Here is a 19,969-nt window from a genome sequence, read left to right as displayed (position 1 = left end):
AGAGAGAGAGAGAGAGAGAGAGAGAGAGAGAGAGAGAGAGAGAGAGAGAGAGAGAGTAGAGGCAACTTATTAATAAACAAGTCATCCCATTACAACCCATTTAGGTTTTGTTTTTCAAGAACACAAAAACACAATCCTCTCATCATCTCCTAAAATCATTCACCATATTTCATCCAAATCCTTTCAACCTATATCCATGGAGTCAGCAAATCTCCAAGAACTATTCAGTGGATACTCATCCTTGGTACCAGCTCCAAGGCCACCTCTCCTTACTCATGAATGCATCCCCAACACCATCTTGTAAGCTCCAACAATTCTTCATTCATTATTCATGCATTCATTTCTCTCCTTTTTTTCATACACATGATCATGCAGGGATGGAAATTCCTACAACAACAACAACAACCCTTATTTAATGGATCAAACCTTACAATGTTCAAGAGAGCATGAAAATCTATGGTTCAATTTCTCATCAAATTACCAACAGCAACAAGAACAAGAACAACCCAACGAACAGCACCTTTCAAATCTCTATTCTTGTGTTCAATCTCCTACAAGCTACGGAGGTTTCCAAGGGCTATCAACTGGATCTAATACCAATTATTACAGCACTACTACTACTACTACTACTACTTCAACGTTGGATTTGTTGTCTTGTTCATCATTACAAGCTGCTGATCCGCATCTGGGGTTGATCTCAAGTGGGTTTAACAAAAAGAGAGCCTTATTTGGGTATGTGCAAGATTCAATAAATAATAACAGCTCCAACAGAGTAAAGAGACCACTTAACAGCTCGTCATTGGCTAAAAAGCCCAATGCTCATGAATCAAAGAGATCCTGCCCACCATTGAAGGTATTGGTTCCAACCCAATTCAAGAACTGACCCAACTCTTTGTGTGGGTGATTTAATTTTGAAATATGAACTGCAGGTGAGAAAAGAGAAACTGGGCGACAGGATTTCAGCACTTCAAAGGCTGGTTGCACCTTTTGGTAAGGTATATGCATATATATATATATATATATATATATATATAAAGTTCCTTTATCAGATTCAGAACCCACTTAGGTCTGTTTGATGTGCTTAAAAAACTAACCCCACTTGCCCATACTTGGTTCTTGGTTCTTGGTTTGAGTTTCTTACCATAAATTTAACAATCTTTTTCAGACTGATACTTCCTCTGTTCTAACCGAAGCAATTGGCTACATTCAGTTTCTTCATGACCAAGTTGAGGTGAGTTTATTCTCTATTGATTCATATGATGATCAATAATATTTACATTTTCTGATGTAATTTTAATATGGGCTTTCATTGTAGACTTTAAGCATGCCATATTTGGGGTCGTCTCAGAGCAAACCCTACCAGAAACTGCAGCCTGTAAGTTGATATACGCATATGATATATGTTTATGTGTTTATATATTTACGTGTTGTTGGAAGAGAAGAAGTCTCACGTCTCACGTTGGCTAATTAAGGGGATGATTATGGGTTTATAAGTAAGGAATACATCTTTCTTGGTATGAGTTTTTTTCACTAGAGCTTATGCTTAAAGTATATAATATCGTTTAGGAGAAGAATGAAACATTCTTTACAAGGACGTAGAAACCTCTCTCTAGTAAACGCGTTTTAAAAACCTTGAAGGAAAGCTCGAGAGAAAAAATCTAAAGAGGACAATATCTGCTAATAGTAGGCTTAAACTAGTATCAGAGCCAGACACGAGAGAATGTGCCAACGAGGAGGTTGAGCCTCGAAGAGGGGTGGATTGGAGGTCTGGGCCAACATCGATTGGAAAAGGGAACGCGTGCCAGCAAGAACACTGAACATTAAATGGGTGAATTGTGAGATCTTACGTGGGGTGGATAGTGGCGTGTTTTAACATTACCCATCAACTTTTATGGTTGAGATTAGAAGTTTAATAATAAAAAATTATTTGACCTGTTTGTTACTGACGTGGCACCTACATTTATATATTTTTTTGATTTGACCTAATTTTTCAGATAATTTGGTTCAGAATTATCTGAAAAGTAATATTCTTTTCATTTGGTGGTTTCTGGGTAAAGCACGTTACATGATATTATTGCTGTTAGGGAAAAACAATACAATATACATTTATACGTACAGATACAAACATAGAAGAATAGTAAATAGGATCTATGGAAAGAAGCACTAAGCCATAGATTTATCAAAAAATTGCAGGGTTCAACACAGGAAGATGGAGCAAAACCAAGGCCAGATCTTAGGAGCCGAGGGCTATGCCTTATGCCTCTTTCTTGGGCCTCATTCATTCATGGCTATGATTAAGAGAAAGCCTGCACTGCAACAGATTCGCAAAATATTTCATCAAGAATAGAGAGCTCAGCCAAAAAAACAAAGCTAATTCAGATCACAAACAGACGTATTCTTAATGGTTTCTTCTTGGTTGTGCTTCTTGTATAGCTGTTCCAGTTCAGTTCAAAAAGAAGAATGTCAATAATGTTGTTTGGTGGAGTGAGATCCACAAATAAGCTTTTGGTTGTATTTTCCAATTTTCAAATCATTTTGATTTGTACAACGTACGTGTTTCAATTTCATTTCTTGCAGAAACTTTATTAATTTACATCACCCATCACATTTATAAGGATAATGGGATTTCTTCTTGTTACCTAGGACTTAATTTTACATTATAAGTAAATAATGTGTACATAAATTAAAATGACTTCACCAGATCTCTGATTCTAACACACAGTGCAGAGATAGATGTTCAAGGCGAGCGCCCCACGCCTCGTGGCTGATCATTTTCATCCCATCACCAGGGGAACGATAACTGCAATACATACAGTCAATTCCAGCCAAATTCAAGCAAGTCAGTTCACTAAGATTCTAGTGCTCATGCATAAAAACAATACGATCTTGGCTTATGATATGGTTGGTCAAAGTAGATTATTACCAGTTTCTTCTTTTTCTTCCTCTTCTCAATATAAGCAAAAATCTCTTCTTGTCTAGCTAGTGTTTCCTCCAGAACCTATATGCAAAAACGACTGATCAGAACTCTACTCAAACAGCTTATAAAAGACCACTGATCACTGAGCAATAGAGGTACCTTTTTGGTTACGAGAAGATCCTGTTCGAGGGCTTCAACACGGCTTGTTACAGCATTGAGTAGTTCCTCTTTCTCGCGAGGCAGGTCAGCAGGTTTAGAGCACAAGTTATTGACTCTCTCTTCCAATTTAGCCATGCGTTTTAGGGTTGACATGTAATCAGGCAAGGGTTCAAATAAAGGTGGCTGACCCTTGAGCATGTTAGAGTCGTCGACATAGTAAAATGGTTCGGAGTATATGGAGGCATTGGTCAGCTTGTTAGGCATGGTGCGAGCCAACCTCACGGTAGCAGAAATTCCCACGATGAAGGCCAAAACACTAGCCAAAATCTTTGATTTAAGACCCCCAGGGACCTCGCCTGAACCAGCCATATCAAAATCCATTGCTGCCAGCGCGCACACACACATACCAAAAAAAAACGACCAAATTAACTTAGTAGAAATAGAGATACGAACTAACAAAATATTGCCAATATTTCCATCCCTTTTGGGAGAAAAGAAGTTTTTATCGTTCTACAGTATAAAGATGAAATTGCATAACTAAAAAGAATTAAATTAAAAAAAGCTATCAGAAAAAGATAATATACCGTTGGATGAGGCTGGCATGCTCTTTTTTGACACATTTTTCCATGCAAAATCCACAGTTTTATCAACCACGGGGACACAATCCTCATTGTATGCCACACGAATATTCTTGGTAATTGAAACCTATCATGTTTTTTCTTGTATCAGATAGACTTCAGAAATATAATTAGCGATATTTCATTAGAGGTAAGAAATTGATCCAACACTTCCCGAAATATAGAAAACAGTTTGCATATATGTATACACAAACCAACAGTTCTGCAAATTTATGCTAGCTAAGAATCCCAAAACAAGCCATCTCTAGAGAACAAATTCTACTAGCAAAGGCACAGGCTGAAACTTGAAATTACTACTCCAGTTTAAAATCTTCTGTGACATGCAAGAATCAACTCAACGCATAGGAACAGATGCTAAAACGAGGTTTTATAGAGTTAATGTGAGATCTCACGTCGGTTGGAGAGTGGAACGAAATATTCCTTATAAAGTGTAGAAACCTGTCCCTAGTAGACGCGTTCTAAAACCGTGAGGCTGACGGTGATACATAATGAGTCGAAGCGGACAATATTTGTTAGCGGTGAGCTTGGGCTGTTACAAATGGTATCAGAGCCAGACACCAGACGGTGTGCTAGCAAGGACATTGGGTCCCCAAGGGGGGTGGATTGTGAGATCCCACGTCGGTTGGAGAGGAGAACGAAGCATTCCTTATTAGGGTGTAGAAACCTCTCCCTAGTAGCACGTTCTAAAATCATGAGGCTGACGGCGATATGTAACCGGTCGAAGTAGACAATATTTGCTAGCGGTGGGCTTAGGCTATTACATTGTAATTCTAAAAGACATTGGTTTCTTACTGCTTAGACTGAGAACCATTAATATTGAACTCATCGATGTGAAGCAAATTAAATTTCAGCTAACAAATCTTGAATTCTTGCTCACTTACCTCATGGAGAGGAGACAGGAGTGGACGCTGAACGTGATTAAAAGGATGTTTGTAGGAGATGGAGCAAACATCCTTAAAATCAGGAAGTGCTTCCTGTTGCACCAGTCGATTAAGCATAACAAATGCAAAAAAATTTATCAATCGGAAAGAACCAAAATGCTAGCTCATAATATTAAAAGAGATCATATAAATAGAATAAAAAATGGAAACTCAAACAAGAAACCAGAAGGATGCAGGCTAAGCTCAAGAAAGAAAAAAAAAACCTCGTTGTCCCTAGATATCACTGAACATTTATGGGTTCCATTGCTGACCATCTGCGAGTTCATCAATTATTTAAAACAGCCAAGTAATTGTAAAAGTCAGGTGAAATTGTAACCAAAGATGGAAAGTATCACAATTGGAGATAAAAATTGGGACCTTCAATATATTTGGGTCCTTCCATGGACCTTTATCAGAACGCATGCACCCTCCTTGATCAGCACAGGTACAGGTGCCTCCAAGAAACTCTGGCAATTCACTGGTGCAACATGACACCACAAAAGGAGCGCAAAACTTTGCATGAACATTTCCAAATTTATATGATACGTGAAGTTTATACGATAAGTGAAAGTTTACTGTCTCTTCAGTAACATACCTGGAATCAATAATTTCCAGCAACTTGCTTTGGTATTTATTTCCAAGAACCTGGCAAGTTTACTAATTAATTACATCTGCTACAATTTACTATGGAAAAGATGAGATCAGAGAAGCATATTTACATGGATCTTTGCAGTGGTTTTAGGATCTAGAAAAGATTTTACAGTGTTCCACAGCATTCTAAATCCGGAACCAGCATTAATGATGAACATACGATTTAAGGTCTGCATTCACATTTGATCACTTCTTGGGTTCAGTATAGGACGTAGTTTAGAGTAAAATGAACATTCCATAGAACTGAAAACCAAATATTCCACAGTACCTCCGGATAGTTCTCGCCATCAATTTTCTGAAGGCGGGAGATGAGTTCCCGAGCAGTCTTATTGAAGCTTTTAAGTCCCTGTCAAATCAGTTCTAGTTTGAAAGCTGCACCGTGAAATTGGAAAAGGGAAAGGAAAAAAAAAAATTGAACACAAGGGACTCAAACTTTTTTAGATCAGCTAGTTCTCCAAGTCAGTGCACATCAATATCATATACCGCGACGATAAATCTCTATGATTCTTGCATAAAACATTTGTCTGCAACTAATTATTCCCCAGTAATAAATATTACTATTGAACACTTACCACTCCCTGAACGTCCAAGATTGTTGTACTTTGATCAATGTGCCTCATGGAAGCTATTGAACAGGCAGGAAACTTTACCGCGAATGTCCTCTCAAACTCTCGTACATGGTATTTCAGATAGCGTTCAATATCAGTGACTTGCATCAACTTGGTGGGATCCACCATGCCCAATTTCTCAATATATACTGGCCTTCCTTCCTTATCTACACCATGATTCCCTTGAGGATAATAATCTAAGACTTGATCAAGCTCCTCGAATACAAAATCCTTAAGAGTGGGGAAAAAGAAGAAATGTCAGTTAGTTCAATTGGGGAGTTCAAAATTTGGGACTTGGTTTACAGGGGAAAGATGCAGAGACTTTGTAGAACCTAAGCAAATATTTCTACACCCAATACCTCCATTATGGTGTCAGCACCAAATTCTTTACGCCATTGGAGCATGTCAGTCCACATTTGCTTTGTTTTCTCAATATCAAACTTCCTGGCCTTCAAGAATCTATGTCCAATGAAATGTTGTAAGACTATAACATAAAAACTGAAGAAATTTCTTTAAAAAGATCATATACTTGTTCAATAGTGGTGCTTGCCCTATACTGTGGAAGATTAATCTTGAAAATTGGGACAGATCCCAATCAAGAGAGTATGTAGTTGTAAGAGAATGAAGAAAGGAGAGTTAAGGGCTGCCCTCTGTTACAAGAAGTATATTAGGATCATAGATTATGGGCTCTAATACCATGTTAGGAACCACAGCTCTCCACAATGGTATGATATTGTCCACTTTGAGCATAAACTCTCGTGGCTTTATTTTGGGCTTCCCAGTGGAGATATATTCCTTACTTATAAATTCATGATCAACCTCTAAATTAGTCAATATAGACTCCCTCCCAACAATCCTCAACATGGACCGGTGATAAAACATGGAGTTATAGAAGGATAAGAGAAAAGAAAACCTGAGAATCATGTGATAGTCATCATGCTTGCAAGGTAGTAACTCCTCCAAAATCAATGCTTGGCGAAAGGAATCGACAGCCCGTAGCTCCTCTGTGTCATGCACATCTTCAATTCTCATAGATGTGACTCTACTACTTCTCCTACCCCTTCGTGTCATAGAATGCCTGAACTTGGAGGAGGCAAGGGCTGCCTTCAGCTTGAAGGACCCAATGGATGTATTCCTCTCATCCTCAGAGCTCTCAAGATCAGACCCTTCAACAAGTACAAATTTAATGTCAAACTTTAGGTAAATAAAGGAACGGTTGATTATATTTCTTATCCATGTTTTGAATTTGTGTTCAGCTCCAACAATCTCTTGCCGCAAACATCTTACACTATTTAGTCTATGTGACTGTCATTCAATTTAACCATTTTCATTCGATTACTTGAACACATTTGAACATTCTTGCAAAACCGAAAGATCCATAAACGAAACAAGGGAAGGATTCGTAATCGAAGAAACAATAATGAAAAACAAACGAGGAGAGAATATCAGAAAAAGGGAAAGATCCAACAATGGAAGAACGAATGCAACAGAATGGATTACAAACATACCTGGTTTGGAAAATATCGGTCCGGACATGATAGCGTGTTTTTGGGTTTGTTAATTGAAACAGGTTACGCATTAAAGAGATGAATCAAGCACTCATATTGCGATTCTTCTCCTAATGCCCGGCCTGGAAAAAGACGATCATTAAAAGAAAATCCCCAATAAATACAAATATCTTCAAAACCCCCAAAAAATAAGTCAATAAAAAGAAAACCCCACTCAAAATTTCCCAATCTTCAACCTAATCGGCCAAAATTCTAAACGCAAATGCCAGACAATAACCACAATAAACTAAAATGCATATCAAAACACATTCACGTAATAGGCAAACGAGCTCCCTCAGGTGGGCAAACCTACAAAGATCGAACGCAAGCAAGAGAAAAAGAAATCGGAGAAAAAGAAAAGAACAGAGAAATTACAAGAAGGTGAAACGTGAGGGGCAGGAAATCGAAGTAGGCAGCGAGGGGCGATTATATTGAGGGGAAAAAAACGAGAGAGGTTGTAAGAAAAAGGTGGAGAGACAAGAAGGTTACACGATTACAGAGCATAAGAAAAGGAGGATTAGAAGAGAGAGAGAGAAAGATGGTTAAGTTGTTGATTGAAAAGATTCGGTGTTTGGTGGTCGATCCATTCAGCTACGGATGGATATCCATCGAAATGTTATCGCCTCCAATTCTCACACATTTCTGATTCCGGCGAAGCGAAACCCGCGAAACCCCACGCCTCAACTATACTTCATTACCGTCTATACCCAACTACCCTAACGTCTCCCTTCTTGTTTCCCGCTAAATGAATCTCCTGCGCGCACCTCTATTTTTATTCCTTACGCTCGCTTTCTCTTTCCGCCACGTGGCTTCTTGATGCAATTTAAATAGTTTAAGATAGGTGTTTGAAATTTTAATTTTGTTTATAGATATAAATACTTTAAAAGATACATTCTTTGAAATTAAATTTTATTATATAACTTTTGTAATTAAATTCCATTGAATGGTTAGTTAAATATTTATTTATTGCTGACGTTCTCATATATATATATATATATATATTTTTTTGTCATAATGTTTTTAATTTTTTAGTTTAATTAAGTCTCTAAAAATAAAAAATAAAAGTTATAAATGAAATTGTTTTTTAGTCTATTTTATTCCGTATTTTTCCACATTTCATCTTACATTTATAATCATATCGGACAACGAAGTTATAATTATATGACATTTGTCATTGAATTGCTTGCTTCGATTCTCGTGTGGACTCTTAATTGAGGGTCGAATCTACTGTTTGATCGATTGCCTTTTATATATTTTTAAGGATCCAACCAACTCGAGTCGGTTTCATTCTTGGTCAGCTTTCATCGGTTCTTACTTGGGCTTACAAAAATAAGGCCGACACGAGCAAACATTGTTTCCATCATGTGTGAAAAATGAATTTTAAGAGAGAGAAAAAAAAACTAAATTATAAAAAACATTGCTCAATTAGTAGAATTAAAATTAAACTAATTAAACAAATATCATACTATATGGTCCTGTCGTACAATATACCAATCTATATAAAAATTAAATAAAAATAAACTCTCGGAATTATTCTTAAATTATTATTATTTTTGTCCGATGTTCTAACTTCCTTCAAAATTCTCTGTTAAATTATTATTTTCTTCGACGACGACCACCGACGGTCTCCATTTCCAATTCCAAGTCTTCTTCCGTACCTTCTAAGTCCGCCGCCGCCTTTTCTTCTCTTCACTGTTCTTCCACTATCTCATTACCTTCTTCCTCCGCCGCCTTATTTCGATCATTCTGTTCCTCTCTCTTTCGCTTCACAAACTTGGCTAAACCTTCCATCACGATGTCGATGTCGTCGCCCTTCATCAGCTCTTCCGCAACCTCCGCCGGAGTCACATTGGCGTGCTCGACCAGCGCTTCGATTTCTTCGTACAGCGGGTGATGAATAGCTCCGCCGCCGAGGTAATTGGTGGCTAAAGCCTCGAACGCCTTTGAGGTGCAGTAGCTCAAGTGTATATGGACGTCCATTCGACCAGGTCGCAACAGCGCTGGATCTAATCGGTCCTTGTGATTCGTCGTGAGGACGATGATCCTCTCATCGCCGCAGCTCGACCACAATCCATCCATGAAATTAAGCATACCAGACAGTGTCAACTGCAATTCATCACACAAATTTCAATTTCGATTATTCAGACTAATTCGGAAGGGGGAAAATGGGGGAAACCCTACCTTGCTTCTGTAATCGTCGTTATTTTCGCTTTCATCGTCGCTATTGGCCCGATTCTGCAAATTAACGCTGCAATCGATATCCTCAATCACCAAAATCGAGCGATTTGAAGTGGAGAGTAACGATCTTCTCAGGTCGCTATTGCTGCAGATATCTGTGAGATCTAAATCGTAGATATCAAACTTGAGGTAATTAGCCATGGCGGCGACTAAGCTCGATTTCCCCGTACCAGGTGGACCGTACAACAAGTAGCCTCTCTTCCAAGCCTTTCCAACCTTGCGATAAAATTCCTTCCGCTTCAAGAAACGATCCAAATCATCGATTATCATCTTCTTCAAATCAGGATCCATCGCCAGAGTATCGAACGTCGCCGGATGCTCCAGACCGATGGATCCCCAATTCCCTCGACATCTCTCATCACCAAAATCGTCACTGTACGATAAATTTTGACTACAGAGTTTGGAAACATTCTCCATTTCTGTAATCTCCTTGGCTCTCTGTAAGATGTAAGGCAAATAGAAATCCACGACTTTATCCATGAATTTCTTATCGAAAACAAGCTCGTAATGGCGTTTCTCCTTGACAGACTCATTACCTTCCTTCTTTTTCTCGGCGACGAAGCGCCATTTGAGATGAATGTCTTCGAATTGATCTACAATTTCTTGATCCTTTTCCATGGAGAGGGAAACTCTCTGCTGCCTGGGAGTTTTGGAGACCTTGAGACGGTCCATTGAGGGGCTGATTTTGGTACGGAGGTAGATCTCGGCAGCTTCGAATACCTGGTTTTTGTTGTAGTTCGTCTTTTTCTCGATGACAAGGGTGGTCTGAGGGGAGGATTTCGGGGGGAAAAAGTAGGTGAAAATGGAGGAGATGAAGGAGATGAGTTGGGGAGGAAGAAGGTCGTTGGTTATGGAACGGATCATCATCATGGAAGTGGCGAAGGAGGCATACGCCGCGAACAGGGAAGATGCGGACGGAGGCATGTCCTTGAAACTGAACATGGGTAGGGCTAATTAAGCGTCGGAGTCCCGTAGGGTGGCCGAGGGATGCCGATGAACGCCACAATTTATAGCTTGTGCACCAAGACAGCAAGCCACTTATTACTGAAACATGCTCATGTTGGTTTATTATTTCTCAAATCAATTTCTAATTTTGTTGGTTTTAATGTCACTTATTACTAAAACATGCTCTTCTTTGTTATTAATCCTCAAATCAATGTCTAACTTTTATTGGACCTAAAATTTAAAGATTTTGTTTATCAAAGAAAATAATAAAAATAACTAAACTAGTAAAATCTAAAGAAAAAAAAAAGAATTATATTTTAAACATATTAAGTAATTCTATTTGGGTAAATTATTGAAGAAAATTGGTACAATCAATCAGATTGATAATTTAATAAATGACCAAAATTCCTTGTTGGGTCAAAAATAATTAAAACTAATCTTATACCCTTATTCTCTATACCAACTTTATAAAAATACTTTATTTAAAAAATAATCTTAATTTTTGTTGATTTTTTAAAAGATTCATTAATTCGTAAATTAATCATAAATATTTTTTTAAAACTTTTATTTTTTACCTTTTTATCTAGGTTGTTATTAACTTTTTTTCATTCACATATCAACTATATTGTTCAATTTTTTTAAATAAAAATTTAAGAGTATTTTTAAGTCAATAATTTCTTCAAAACTTCTATCATATTTTGTAATTTTTCTTTTAAGTTTAAGAGTATTTTGTTGACAAAAATCTAAGGTCGATATTTTTATTAATTTCCAAATCCTGAAAATAAGAATACTAGCAAATATCAATAGTCGATAAATGTAAAAATTCATTGAAAATGGCATAAATTTTTTATCGTTTCTTCGTGAAAAAGCAACGCGTATTGAGAGCATAAATGTCGGATGGCTATTTAACTCGTGGATTTAAAATTTTCGTGACGGAATATCGATTCTAGCATGTTTGTGTAGGAAAAAAAATTCGAACACTTTAAATATATGAAATAGAAAATGAAGCGAATCCGAATATAAGGATTAAGCAATGATTTTCTTCCACGAAGTTGTCTTTTTCTTTTTCTTTTTCTTTTTTTAACTAAGAAAGAACCATAAAATGAAATATGTCACGTCGAAAATGTGCATTTTTGGATTATCTTCTTAAAACCATTCTTAGCTGTCACTGTCACTCATCTTCTTCTGCAAATCCTGTGTCTGTAAATAATAAAACAAACGAAAACAGGCAATTCCCCAAATCACTCAACTCAGCCCCACCGAGTCAACTCGGCCTCCGCCGCCGAACCAACCCTTCCACAGTAAACAGGGCTTTCCTCTGTTTCCGTCAATGGCTAATGCAATCCCCTTTCACATCAATACACGCCCACGCCCACGCCCACGCCCACGCCCGCGCCCAATTCTTAACCTCAGACCCCTTTTGTGTCTCTTTCTTTTGGGTTCTTCTTCTTCTTCTTCTTCCTCTTCCTCTTCCTCTTCCTCTTCCTCTCCATTCTTCTCACTCGCCGCCGTCTCCTCCTCCTTCTTCTTCCTCTGTTCTTCCCTCTTACATTTCAGAAACTCAACAAGGCTTTGAAGAACAACATCGGCGTCGTCATTCTTCATCAGCGCCTCCGCAATCTCCGCCGGAGACACTTCCATTTCTCCGATTAGCTCTTCAATTTCTCTGCACAAATCATGCTTATCCGCTTCCTCGCCGAGGTAATTCGACACCAACACCCTGAACCCATGAGGAGTACAATACGACATGTTTATATGAACATCCATTCGACCTGGTCGAAGCAGAGCTGGATCCAATCGTTCCTTATGATTCGTCGTGAAGATAATGATTCTTTCATCCCCACAACTCGACCATAATCCATCAATGAAATTCAACATCCCCGATAAAGTAAACTGCAAATCAAAATCAAAATCAAAATCAAAATCAAAATCAAAAACCCATTTCAATTCTCCATTCAAATCCCAATTACAAAAAGATACAAACCTTCCCGTTGGATTGATCATAATGTTCTTCGTTCTCCCGATTCTGTATTTCCACGCTACAATCGATATCCTCAATCACCACAATCGACCGATTCGTGGTGGTTAACAAAACCCTTCTCAGTTCACCATTGCTGTAAATGTAAGAGAGGTCCAAATCGTAGATATCAAACTTGAGGTAATTAGCCATGGCGGCAATTAAGCTCGATTTCCCTGTACCAGGAGGACCATACAACAAATAGCCTCTCTTCCAAGCCTTCCCCACTTTTTTGTAAAACTCCCGGCGATTAACGAACCGATCCAAATCATCGATAATGGATTGTTTCAAGTCAGGATCCATGGCGAGCGTCTCAAACGTGGAGGGATGGTCTAGATTAATAGACCCCCAATTCCCGCTCCCGCCGTCCTCATCATACTGACATTCCTGGCTAAAGATCTTAACAACTTTATCCTCTTCTTTAATCTCCTTAGCCCTTTTCAACACATAAGGCAAATAGGACTCCACGACTCTGTCCCTTAATTTCTTGGGAAACACGAGCTCAAAATGGCGCTTCTCTTTGTTTCCCCCACCATTTTGTTCATCATGGGAACAAACAAATCGCCATTGGAGCCGAATGTTGTCGAAGTGGTCGACGATTTCTTGACCCTTATCGATGGAGAGCGTGATTTTCTTCTGGCGAGGGGTTTTGTGGGCCTTGAGAGTGTCGGTGGAAGGGCTGATTTTCGTACGGAGATAAACCTCCGCCGCTTGGAAGATCTGGTTAGGGCTAAACCCACAATTCTCCTCGATTATAATCTTGACCTGAAACGAAACAGAGCCGAAGAAATAGAAGAAAATTGAATGGAAGAAGGAGATAATCTTGGGTGGGAGTAGCTCGCTGGTTATAGAACGAACAAGCATCATAGTGGTGGCGAATGAGGCGTAGGCGGAGAAGACGGCGGAGGCCGATTGGGGGACGGCCATTTCCTTGAAATTCAACATGATACTAGACGGCGGAGCGAGGCGGAGAAGGGATGAGGAATAGGGTAATCGGCAGCGGAGGTATTTATAAACGAGAGTTGGCTTAGTATTCCTTGGCGATCAAGAATGGTTGCAATTTACCTTAGGGTTTAAGCAATTAGTATGACGTTGAAACCACGCCCTTCACACGTCTATCTAAAAAATACCTTTGACTATAAATAATTTATTATCCCTAAATTTAAATTTACATTAATATTTCATCCAAAACCCCAATATTACACTAAATTACGACATAAATGGGTAATTCTCCATTAGCTGTTTAGGATGAAACGATAGCCCTGTTCGTTTATATGTTCTATTTTCGTATAGATTTATACGTTTCTTAATTTGTCGGGATCGATAGTGGTTCGGCTAATCATTTATTCATGTCGGTTTATACGTTACAATTGAAGTTAATATGGTTCGGTTAATCATTTCTGTAACGACTAACCTTGTCGTGATCGTGATCGAAACTAGTTCGGCTAATTATTATTTAGATAATGTAATTAATTTAATAAAAATTGATACAATAGAATTAAATTGTTTATATTAATAAATAACTAAAACAAAATAAAAATAATAGAGTTATAAAAGGGAAATGGGAAAAGAAAAAGTTGTTAAAACTGCCTTGATTTTTTATGAAACAAATTTTGTCTTTTTGTGGGGATTGAAAAAGATTCCTTACCATTTAAAAGTATCCCCTCACGTTTACTGCGCGGTAATTTTTTATGAAACAAATTTTGTCCTTTTTTATTTCATCCAAAATTCCTGCCTTTTACAACCATTAAAAACCGCTACCTTTTTATTTTTCCAACAAAAAGCACTATTTCCCTATTTTTTATTATTTTTTTATTTTATATTTACCAACTATATTTAAAATAGGTTAAATTTGGTATACAAGGTAAAAAATATCATTTTATTTTACTTTTTATATTTTTAAATATCTATTTTTAACTATAGTAAATATAATTAGTCAAATGTGTCAGTTTAATAGTTTATTGTATTCACATTTAATTAAAATTTTAAAATAATAACGAAATTAAATTCATATTAGTTAACTAAACCTTTGTTTTATTATGATTAAATTAAAATTTATTATCGATTTTAATGTATTTTTTTAAATACAAATATTTCTTTTTAAAATAATGCATTAAAGTTATTTTTTATAAAATGTTTTTCTATTTTATGTAATTTAATGGTGGGAACAATGGATAAAATCTCATAAATAATTTTAGAATTTTATGAAAACTATTAATAAAAATAAGTTTATTGTTAATTTAGGATGAAAATTATTAATATTTGTTTTTAAAATATTTTTAAATATTATTTTTAGTGTTGTTAATACATATTTAAAAATAACTTTTTAATAACATTATAAAATAAATTAAAAAGTTTGAAAATGATCCATGTTTGGTAGGCAGTTTTTATTATTTTTCTTGGGAAAGAGGAATAAAAAAGAAAAAAAAATGTAATTTTTATAATAAATAAAAATAAGTTTATATAATTTTAATAATAGTTACTATTAAATATTTAACATTAAAATTTTATATAATTCTATATAATTTATTTCTTCAAGAATTATTAAAATGTATTACAAATTAAATTTAAAACTTTTAATATAATAATAAAAATCAAATTAAATTTAATTAATACAAATATTTTAAAATCTAATTTTATAGCAAATCACAATTAATTATCTAATATTAATAATGTTGTTTAAACAACTCTATTTATATAAAATTTGAACCTTATTTTCTATAATTTAACTTTTAAATATTATTGACACGTAAATTATTATAAATTTTTTTTATGACATTATATTGTTATAAGTTTTCGAAATGATTTTTTATTGGCTAAACAATAATTATTCATTGACAAAAAATATAAACATAAAATAAATAAGTAATTAAACTTTCACGTTTATTTAAATTTGTCTTATAATGAGTTATTCGATAATTTTAATTCGTTCATCGATTTATTTATAAACAATATAAAAAAAATATTATTAAATTGAAATAAATGGAAAGAAGATTAAATCATGACTATATTTTGGATTTGAATATTTTAGAAGTATTATTAAATTAAATGGATAGCTTGATTAAAATAAATCATTTTTAAATCGAAATGATTTGATTTTATAATAGAAATAATGAAATATAATTTTAAAAAAGACTGACAAATTAAATATTAATTTAAATAATATAAAATATTAAATTAAGACATTAATGAGTGGGACAGTGGACTTGATCACCAAGTTACGACTTTGGGTCGCCGACTGGATTGACTGGATCAAGTCTCCTTCTTTAACCACGTCATTTTTTATTTATAAAAAAAAACTAATTTTAATTTTAACTTTTAAATTCCTATTTCTGGTCGGATTACCTTGTTGATCGAATATCTCAAAGTAAGAACACTTGTTTAAGATTCGAATCACTTTACAAGCAAGATCGATCATGTCTAGCTTAAATGATACTGATCAAATATCTCAAAGCAAGAACACTTGTTTGAGATTCAAATCACTCCCCAAGCAAGAGATCATGTTAATACTTGTTTATCAAATATCTCAAGGCAATAACACTTGTTTCAGACTTCAATCACTCCACAAGCAAGCGAGATCGATTGTTTCTAGCGTGAATGATTCTACATGCAACCTAAAGTACATAAAATTTTAAAGAAGCTTAAAAAAACACAAATGGTTTGGTTACTACATTTTTCAAATATATCTTACAAAAAAAAAAAAACATTATATAGTCTCAAAAAGAAACAATTGATCTTACCTTCATACTACCATAATTAGCAACTATTATACTGTAATTAGTCCCCGTGTAAAATGTAACTTAAAAATAAATAAAATAAATAAAATAATAAAATATAATAACTCTAAATTACTCTCTCGTGTAATAGACTCCAAATTTATAAGTGAGATTCATTATTGTTGAAGGGTCATAAATTGAAATATCTTTTGATAATTTTAAAACATTTTATTGGAGGCTATTAGTTCGTATTATAAATAAATAAATAAATAAAAATACATTAGAATTATTTTGTTTTGTAGTGAGGGGTAAATTAGTAAAAATGCTCTTATCGTCGTCGTTACGCCGGTGAGGGATCAGAAGAAAGAGTGGTAGTCTGTGATAATGGAGAGACGGTGGCATTTTCTTCTCCTTTCTTTTTCGCTTTTTCTACGGCTTCCAGTTGGGGTTGACGGATTTCAGCCTCGGATTCTTCATTTTCCCTCTTTTTCGCTTCAAGAAATTCAATCAATTCCGTCAATGCTCTGTCACCGTCGTCGTTCTTCAGCAGCTGCTCCGCCACCTCCGCCGGAGTCACTTTGGTACTCGAAATCCGTTCCTCAATTTCCCCAAACAATTTATGGTTCTCAATTCCAAGATAATTGGAAGCCAAAACCCTAAATCCACAAGGGCTGCAATACGACATATGAACATGAACATCCATTCTTCCCGGCCGGAGTAACGCCGGATCCAGCTTCTCTTTATGGTTCGTCGTGAATATTATAATCCTCTCATCGCCACAGCTCGACCACAACCCGTCAATGAAATTCAACAAACCCGACAACGTCACCTGTTTTCTTCTCGGCGGCGACGATGTTTCATCATCTTCTTCCGTTTCCGACATCCGATCGTGAAACTGAATCGAACAATCAATATCCTCCACCACTAAAATCGAACGATTCGAAATACCCATAAGTAATTTCTTAAGACCTGAATTGGATTCCAGCGCCGTTAATTCCAAATCATAAACATCGAATTTCAGGTAATTCGCCATTGATGCGATTAAGCTCGATTTCCCTGTTCCCGGTGGTCCGTACAGCAAATACCCTCTCTTCCAAGCTTTACCCACCTTTCTGTAAAACTCCTTCCTCTTCACAAACCGTTCAAGGTCGTTCAGAATGAAATCCTTGATCTCAGAGTCCATTGCGAGCTTCTCGAACGTGGCAGGGTGATCGAGATTCGTCGGAATCCACATCTCCGATATGCTGCCGTATTCGACATTCGGGTAGTCGGCGGCGAAGATCTTGAGGGTTTTGGATTGCTGCTTCAATTCTTTGGCCTGGAGGAGAATATGGGGGAGATACGATTTGAGGACCATTTCTTTGTGTTTATAGTGAAAACAGAGCTGGAAGGATCGGTCGATGGTGGTGTAGGAGGAACGAGGGTTGTCGAACTCGCGCCGCCGGTTTTCTTGGCAGAGGAAGAACCAGTTGAATTGAACGCCGTTGAAGGTGTCGATTACTTCCTGGTGGCTTTCCATGGCGGTGGTGATGTTGTCTTCCTTCTCGAGCTTTGTGACTTTGAGTATTTTAGTTGAGGGAGGGATTTTGGTGGCTAAATAGATATGGGCAGCTTCGTAGATTTGGTTGGGGCTGAAACCGTCCATTTCGCCGATGACCATGGTGAGTTGGGAGGAGAATCGGCCGAAGATGCTTCGAGCTCTGTCGTATATATATTCACGGAGATCGGAAGGGAATAAGTCGTCGGCGACGGAGCGAGCAAGGACGATGGTGGCGGCAAAGGAAGCGACGGTGGTGAGAATGGCCTTGGCATTTGCGAGGTTAGATACGGCGGTGGAGCCGTCGGAGGCCATGGCTGGGAAATGGAAACAGGGGAAGTTGTGAGGAAGAGAGCTGAAATGGAGTTTGTTTAAATAAGGAAGAAGGTGAAGGCTCTGGTTTTGGTCGTCCCGTCGCCGACCGGATTGACCAAACGACGTCGGAAAAGACTCGGCACTTTCTTCTTTTTTCCGTATCTTCCACGTTTCAACTCAAAATATTATTTTGATAATTTTAAATTAAATTATATAATATTTTTTCTAAATGGTTATAATTTGATAGTATCAAATGGTCATAAGCTTTTAAAATATTAAGTAGTTCTTTTTATATGTACATTTTTTTTATTGAATAAAGATGGTATATATTATTAAATTGTTGTTTTATTAAAACTTTTTGACTCTCGGGTCAAGTTGTTTTAGGTTAAATTTATTAGTATCCGAGAATTGATTTTGATATTAATTGACTACAGAATATAATCGTACCCATTAATTTAGATTACGGAATATAATCCCTTTTTCTAGATTTATATTTACTTCCCGTTAGAAATTTAGTTCCTATAATTTTAAAAATTAATGTTTATAAATTATTTATAGCTTTTTTATTAAATTTAGGGAGTATTGATGAGATTTTATCAGAATAAGACTATAAATTTTAAAATGCATTTTCTCGGGGTTGGATTGGTAGGTACTTAAAAAGGGGCAAATTAGGCATGCACGTGTTGATGATGGAACATGGGTTATGGATGTCATTTGCCAGTCATGGTTCAGAATTGGGCCGTTTAAGCCCATTACTTATATATGGGCCAGAAGGCAGAAGCCCATTTGAGAAATTTTCACAATGGGATGGGAATCCAAACGAGCGATAAGGTCTGGGAGAGCACACCTCATGTTTGGTGTTCCAACTTGTATGGCTATCAAATCACACACTCGGGCTGGGGCTAGTTTTGGAATCAAATCTCCACTTAAATGCTCATTCTATAATGGAGAGTTTCCTATGTGTTCCCCATGAGAACACAGAAGGGTTAGGCGTCTTCTAGCTCATCCTTTCCCCATGAATTCTCTGTCTAAGTTTGTCAAAGAATTCGACGACATTGACCCAACATGCATTCATTACGACCCATATCTGTACGAAGGACTCCATGCAATTCAACTCTTCAGATTTGACGCGTCTGTCTACAATCAATCACTGTTTCTGGTTTGTTTTTGTTTTTGTTTTCTTTTTTTTTTCCTCAGGCAGAAATCCTATTTTGAAAATATATCAAGAACAATAAATAAAACAANGAAATAATGAAATATAATTTTAAAAAAGACTGACAAATTAAATATTAATTTAAATAATATAAAATATTAAATTAAGACATTAATGAGTGGGACAGTGGACTTGATCACCAAGTTACGACTTTGGGTCGCCGACTGGATTGACTGGATCAAGTCTCCTTCTTTAACCACGTCATTTTTTATTTATAAAAAAAAACTAATTTTAATTTTAACTTTTAAATTCCTATTTCTGGTCGGATTACCTTGTTGATCGAATATCTCAAAGTAAGAACACTTGTTTAAGATTCGAATCACTTTACAAGCAAGATCGATCATGTCTAGCTTAAATGATACTGATCAAATATCTCAAAGCAAGAACACTTGTTTGAGATTCAAATCACTCCCCAAGCAAGAGATCATGTTAATACTTGTTTATCAAATATCTCAAGGCAATAACACTTGTTTCAGACTTCAATCACTCCACAAGCAAGCGAGATCGATTGTTTCTAGCGTGAATGATTCTACATGCAACCTAAAGTA

The 19,969-nt window shown here is 36.3% G+C and overlaps 5 protein-coding genes across 5 annotated transcripts; 1 reads left to right on the top strand and 4 right to left on the bottom strand.

Moving 5' to 3' along the window:
- Positions 1-95: 95 nt before the first annotated feature.
- On the top strand, positions 96-2,454 carry LOC111781414 (transcription factor bHLH110-like). The gene is made up of 6 exons (XM_023661979.1): positions 96-300; positions 376-853; positions 930-995; positions 1,166-1,231; positions 1,316-1,375; positions 2,194-2,454. Exons 1-6 carry the CDS (start codon positions 197-199, stop codon positions 2,296-2,298), a joined length of 879 nt encoding a protein of 292 aa, XP_023517747.1. The 5' UTR covers positions 96-196; the 3' UTR covers positions 2,299-2,454.
- A 100-nt stretch (positions 2,455-2,554) lies between these two features.
- Positions 2,555-8,132, bottom strand: LOC111781411 (phosphatidylinositol/phosphatidylcholine transfer protein SFH12-like). Its single transcript, XM_023661976.1, has 15 exons — positions 7,816-8,132; positions 7,402-7,523; positions 6,807-7,059; positions 6,253-6,352; positions 5,858-6,124; positions 5,554-5,631; positions 5,354-5,455; positions 5,230-5,279; positions 5,013-5,112; positions 4,859-4,909; positions 4,596-4,688; positions 3,661-3,781; positions 3,077-3,459; positions 2,924-2,998; positions 2,555-2,800 (listed from the first exon to the last, which is right to left on the bottom strand). The coding sequence occupies exons 2-15, from the start codon at positions 7,427-7,429 to the stop codon at positions 2,783-2,785; spliced, it is 1,719 nt and encodes a 572-aa protein (XP_023517744.1). The 5' UTR covers positions 7,430-7,523; positions 7,816-8,132; the 3' UTR covers positions 2,555-2,782.
- Positions 8,133-8,916: 784 nt separating this feature from the next.
- Positions 8,917-10,783, bottom strand: LOC111781413 (AAA-ATPase At2g18193-like). The gene is made up of 2 exons (XM_023661978.1): positions 9,622-10,783; positions 8,917-9,546 (listed from the first exon to the last, which is right to left on the bottom strand). Exons 1-2 carry the CDS (start codon positions 10,618-10,620, stop codon positions 9,130-9,132), a joined length of 1,416 nt encoding a protein of 471 aa, XP_023517746.1. The 5' UTR covers positions 10,621-10,783; the 3' UTR covers positions 8,917-9,129.
- Positions 10,784-11,678: 895 nt separating this feature from the next.
- On the bottom strand, positions 11,679-13,740 carry LOC111781412 (AAA-ATPase At2g18193-like). The gene is made up of 2 exons (XM_023661977.1): positions 12,608-13,740; positions 11,679-12,516 (listed from the first exon to the last, which is right to left on the bottom strand). Exons 1-2 carry the CDS (start codon positions 13,583-13,585, stop codon positions 11,974-11,976), a joined length of 1,521 nt encoding a protein of 506 aa, XP_023517745.1. The 5' UTR covers positions 13,586-13,740; the 3' UTR covers positions 11,679-11,973.
- Positions 13,741-16,599: 2,859 nt separating this feature from the next.
- Positions 16,600-18,343, bottom strand: LOC111781961 (AAA-ATPase At3g50940-like). Its single transcript, XM_023662711.1, has one exon. It carries the CDS (start codon positions 18,206-18,208, stop codon positions 16,697-16,699), a length of 1,512 nt encoding a protein of 503 aa, XP_023518479.1. The 5' UTR covers positions 18,209-18,343; the 3' UTR covers positions 16,600-16,696.
- Positions 18,344-19,969: the final 1,626 nt, after the last annotated feature.

This window comes from Cucurbita pepo, chromosome LG19 (genome assembly GCF_002806865.2).
Source record: "Cucurbita pepo subsp. pepo cultivar mu-cu-16 chromosome LG19, ASM280686v2, whole genome shotgun sequence".
NCBI classification, from domain to species: domain Eukaryota; kingdom Viridiplantae; phylum Streptophyta; class Magnoliopsida; order Cucurbitales; family Cucurbitaceae; genus Cucurbita; species Cucurbita pepo.
This window is presented reverse-complemented; position numbering and strand designations above follow the sequence as displayed.

Excerpts from the sequence above, each read along its gene's own strand:
- LOC111781414 (XM_023661979.1), top strand. The coding sequence starts at position 197 with ATGGAGTCAGCAAATCTCCAAGAACTATTCAGTGGATACTCATCCTTG. Across the intron at positions 301-375 it reads TGCATCCCCAACACCATCTT|GGATGGAAATTCCTACAACA; the intron begins GTAAGCTCCAAC and ends ATGATCATGCAG. Across the intron at positions 1,232-1,315 it reads TTCTTCATGACCAAGTTGAG|ACTTTAAGCATGCCATATTT; the intron begins GTGAGTTTATTC and ends CTTTCATTGTAG.
- LOC111781411 (XM_023661976.1), bottom strand. The coding sequence starts at position 7,429 with ATGTCCGGACCGATATTTTCCAAACCAG. Across the intron at positions 6,353-6,806 it reads GACTATCACATGATTCTCAG|ATTCTTGAAGGCCAGGAAGT; the intron begins GTTTTCTTTTCT and ends CATTGGACATAG. Across the intron at positions 3,460-3,660 it reads CATGCCAGCCTCATCCAACG|CAATGGATTTTGATATGGCT; the intron begins GTATATTATCTT and ends GCGCGCTGGCAG.
- LOC111781413 (XM_023661978.1), bottom strand. The coding sequence starts at position 10,620 with ATGTTCAGTTTCAAGGACATGCCTCCGTCCGCATCTTCCCTGTTCGCG. Across the intron at positions 9,547-9,621 it reads ACGACGATTACAGAAGCAAG|TTGACACTGTCTGGTATGCT; the intron begins GTAGGGTTTCCC and ends GATGAATTGCAG.
- LOC111781412 (XM_023661977.1), bottom strand. The coding sequence starts at position 13,585 with ATGTTGAATTTCAAGGAAATGGCCGTCCCCCAATCGGCCTCCGCCGTC. Across the intron at positions 12,517-12,607 it reads ATGATCAATCCAACGGGAAG|TTTACTTTATCGGGGATGTT; the intron begins GTTTGTATCTTT and ends TTTGATTTGCAG.
- LOC111781961 (XM_023662711.1), bottom strand. The coding sequence starts at position 18,208 with ATGGCCTCCGACGGCTCCACCGCCGTATCTAACCTCGCAAATGCCAAG.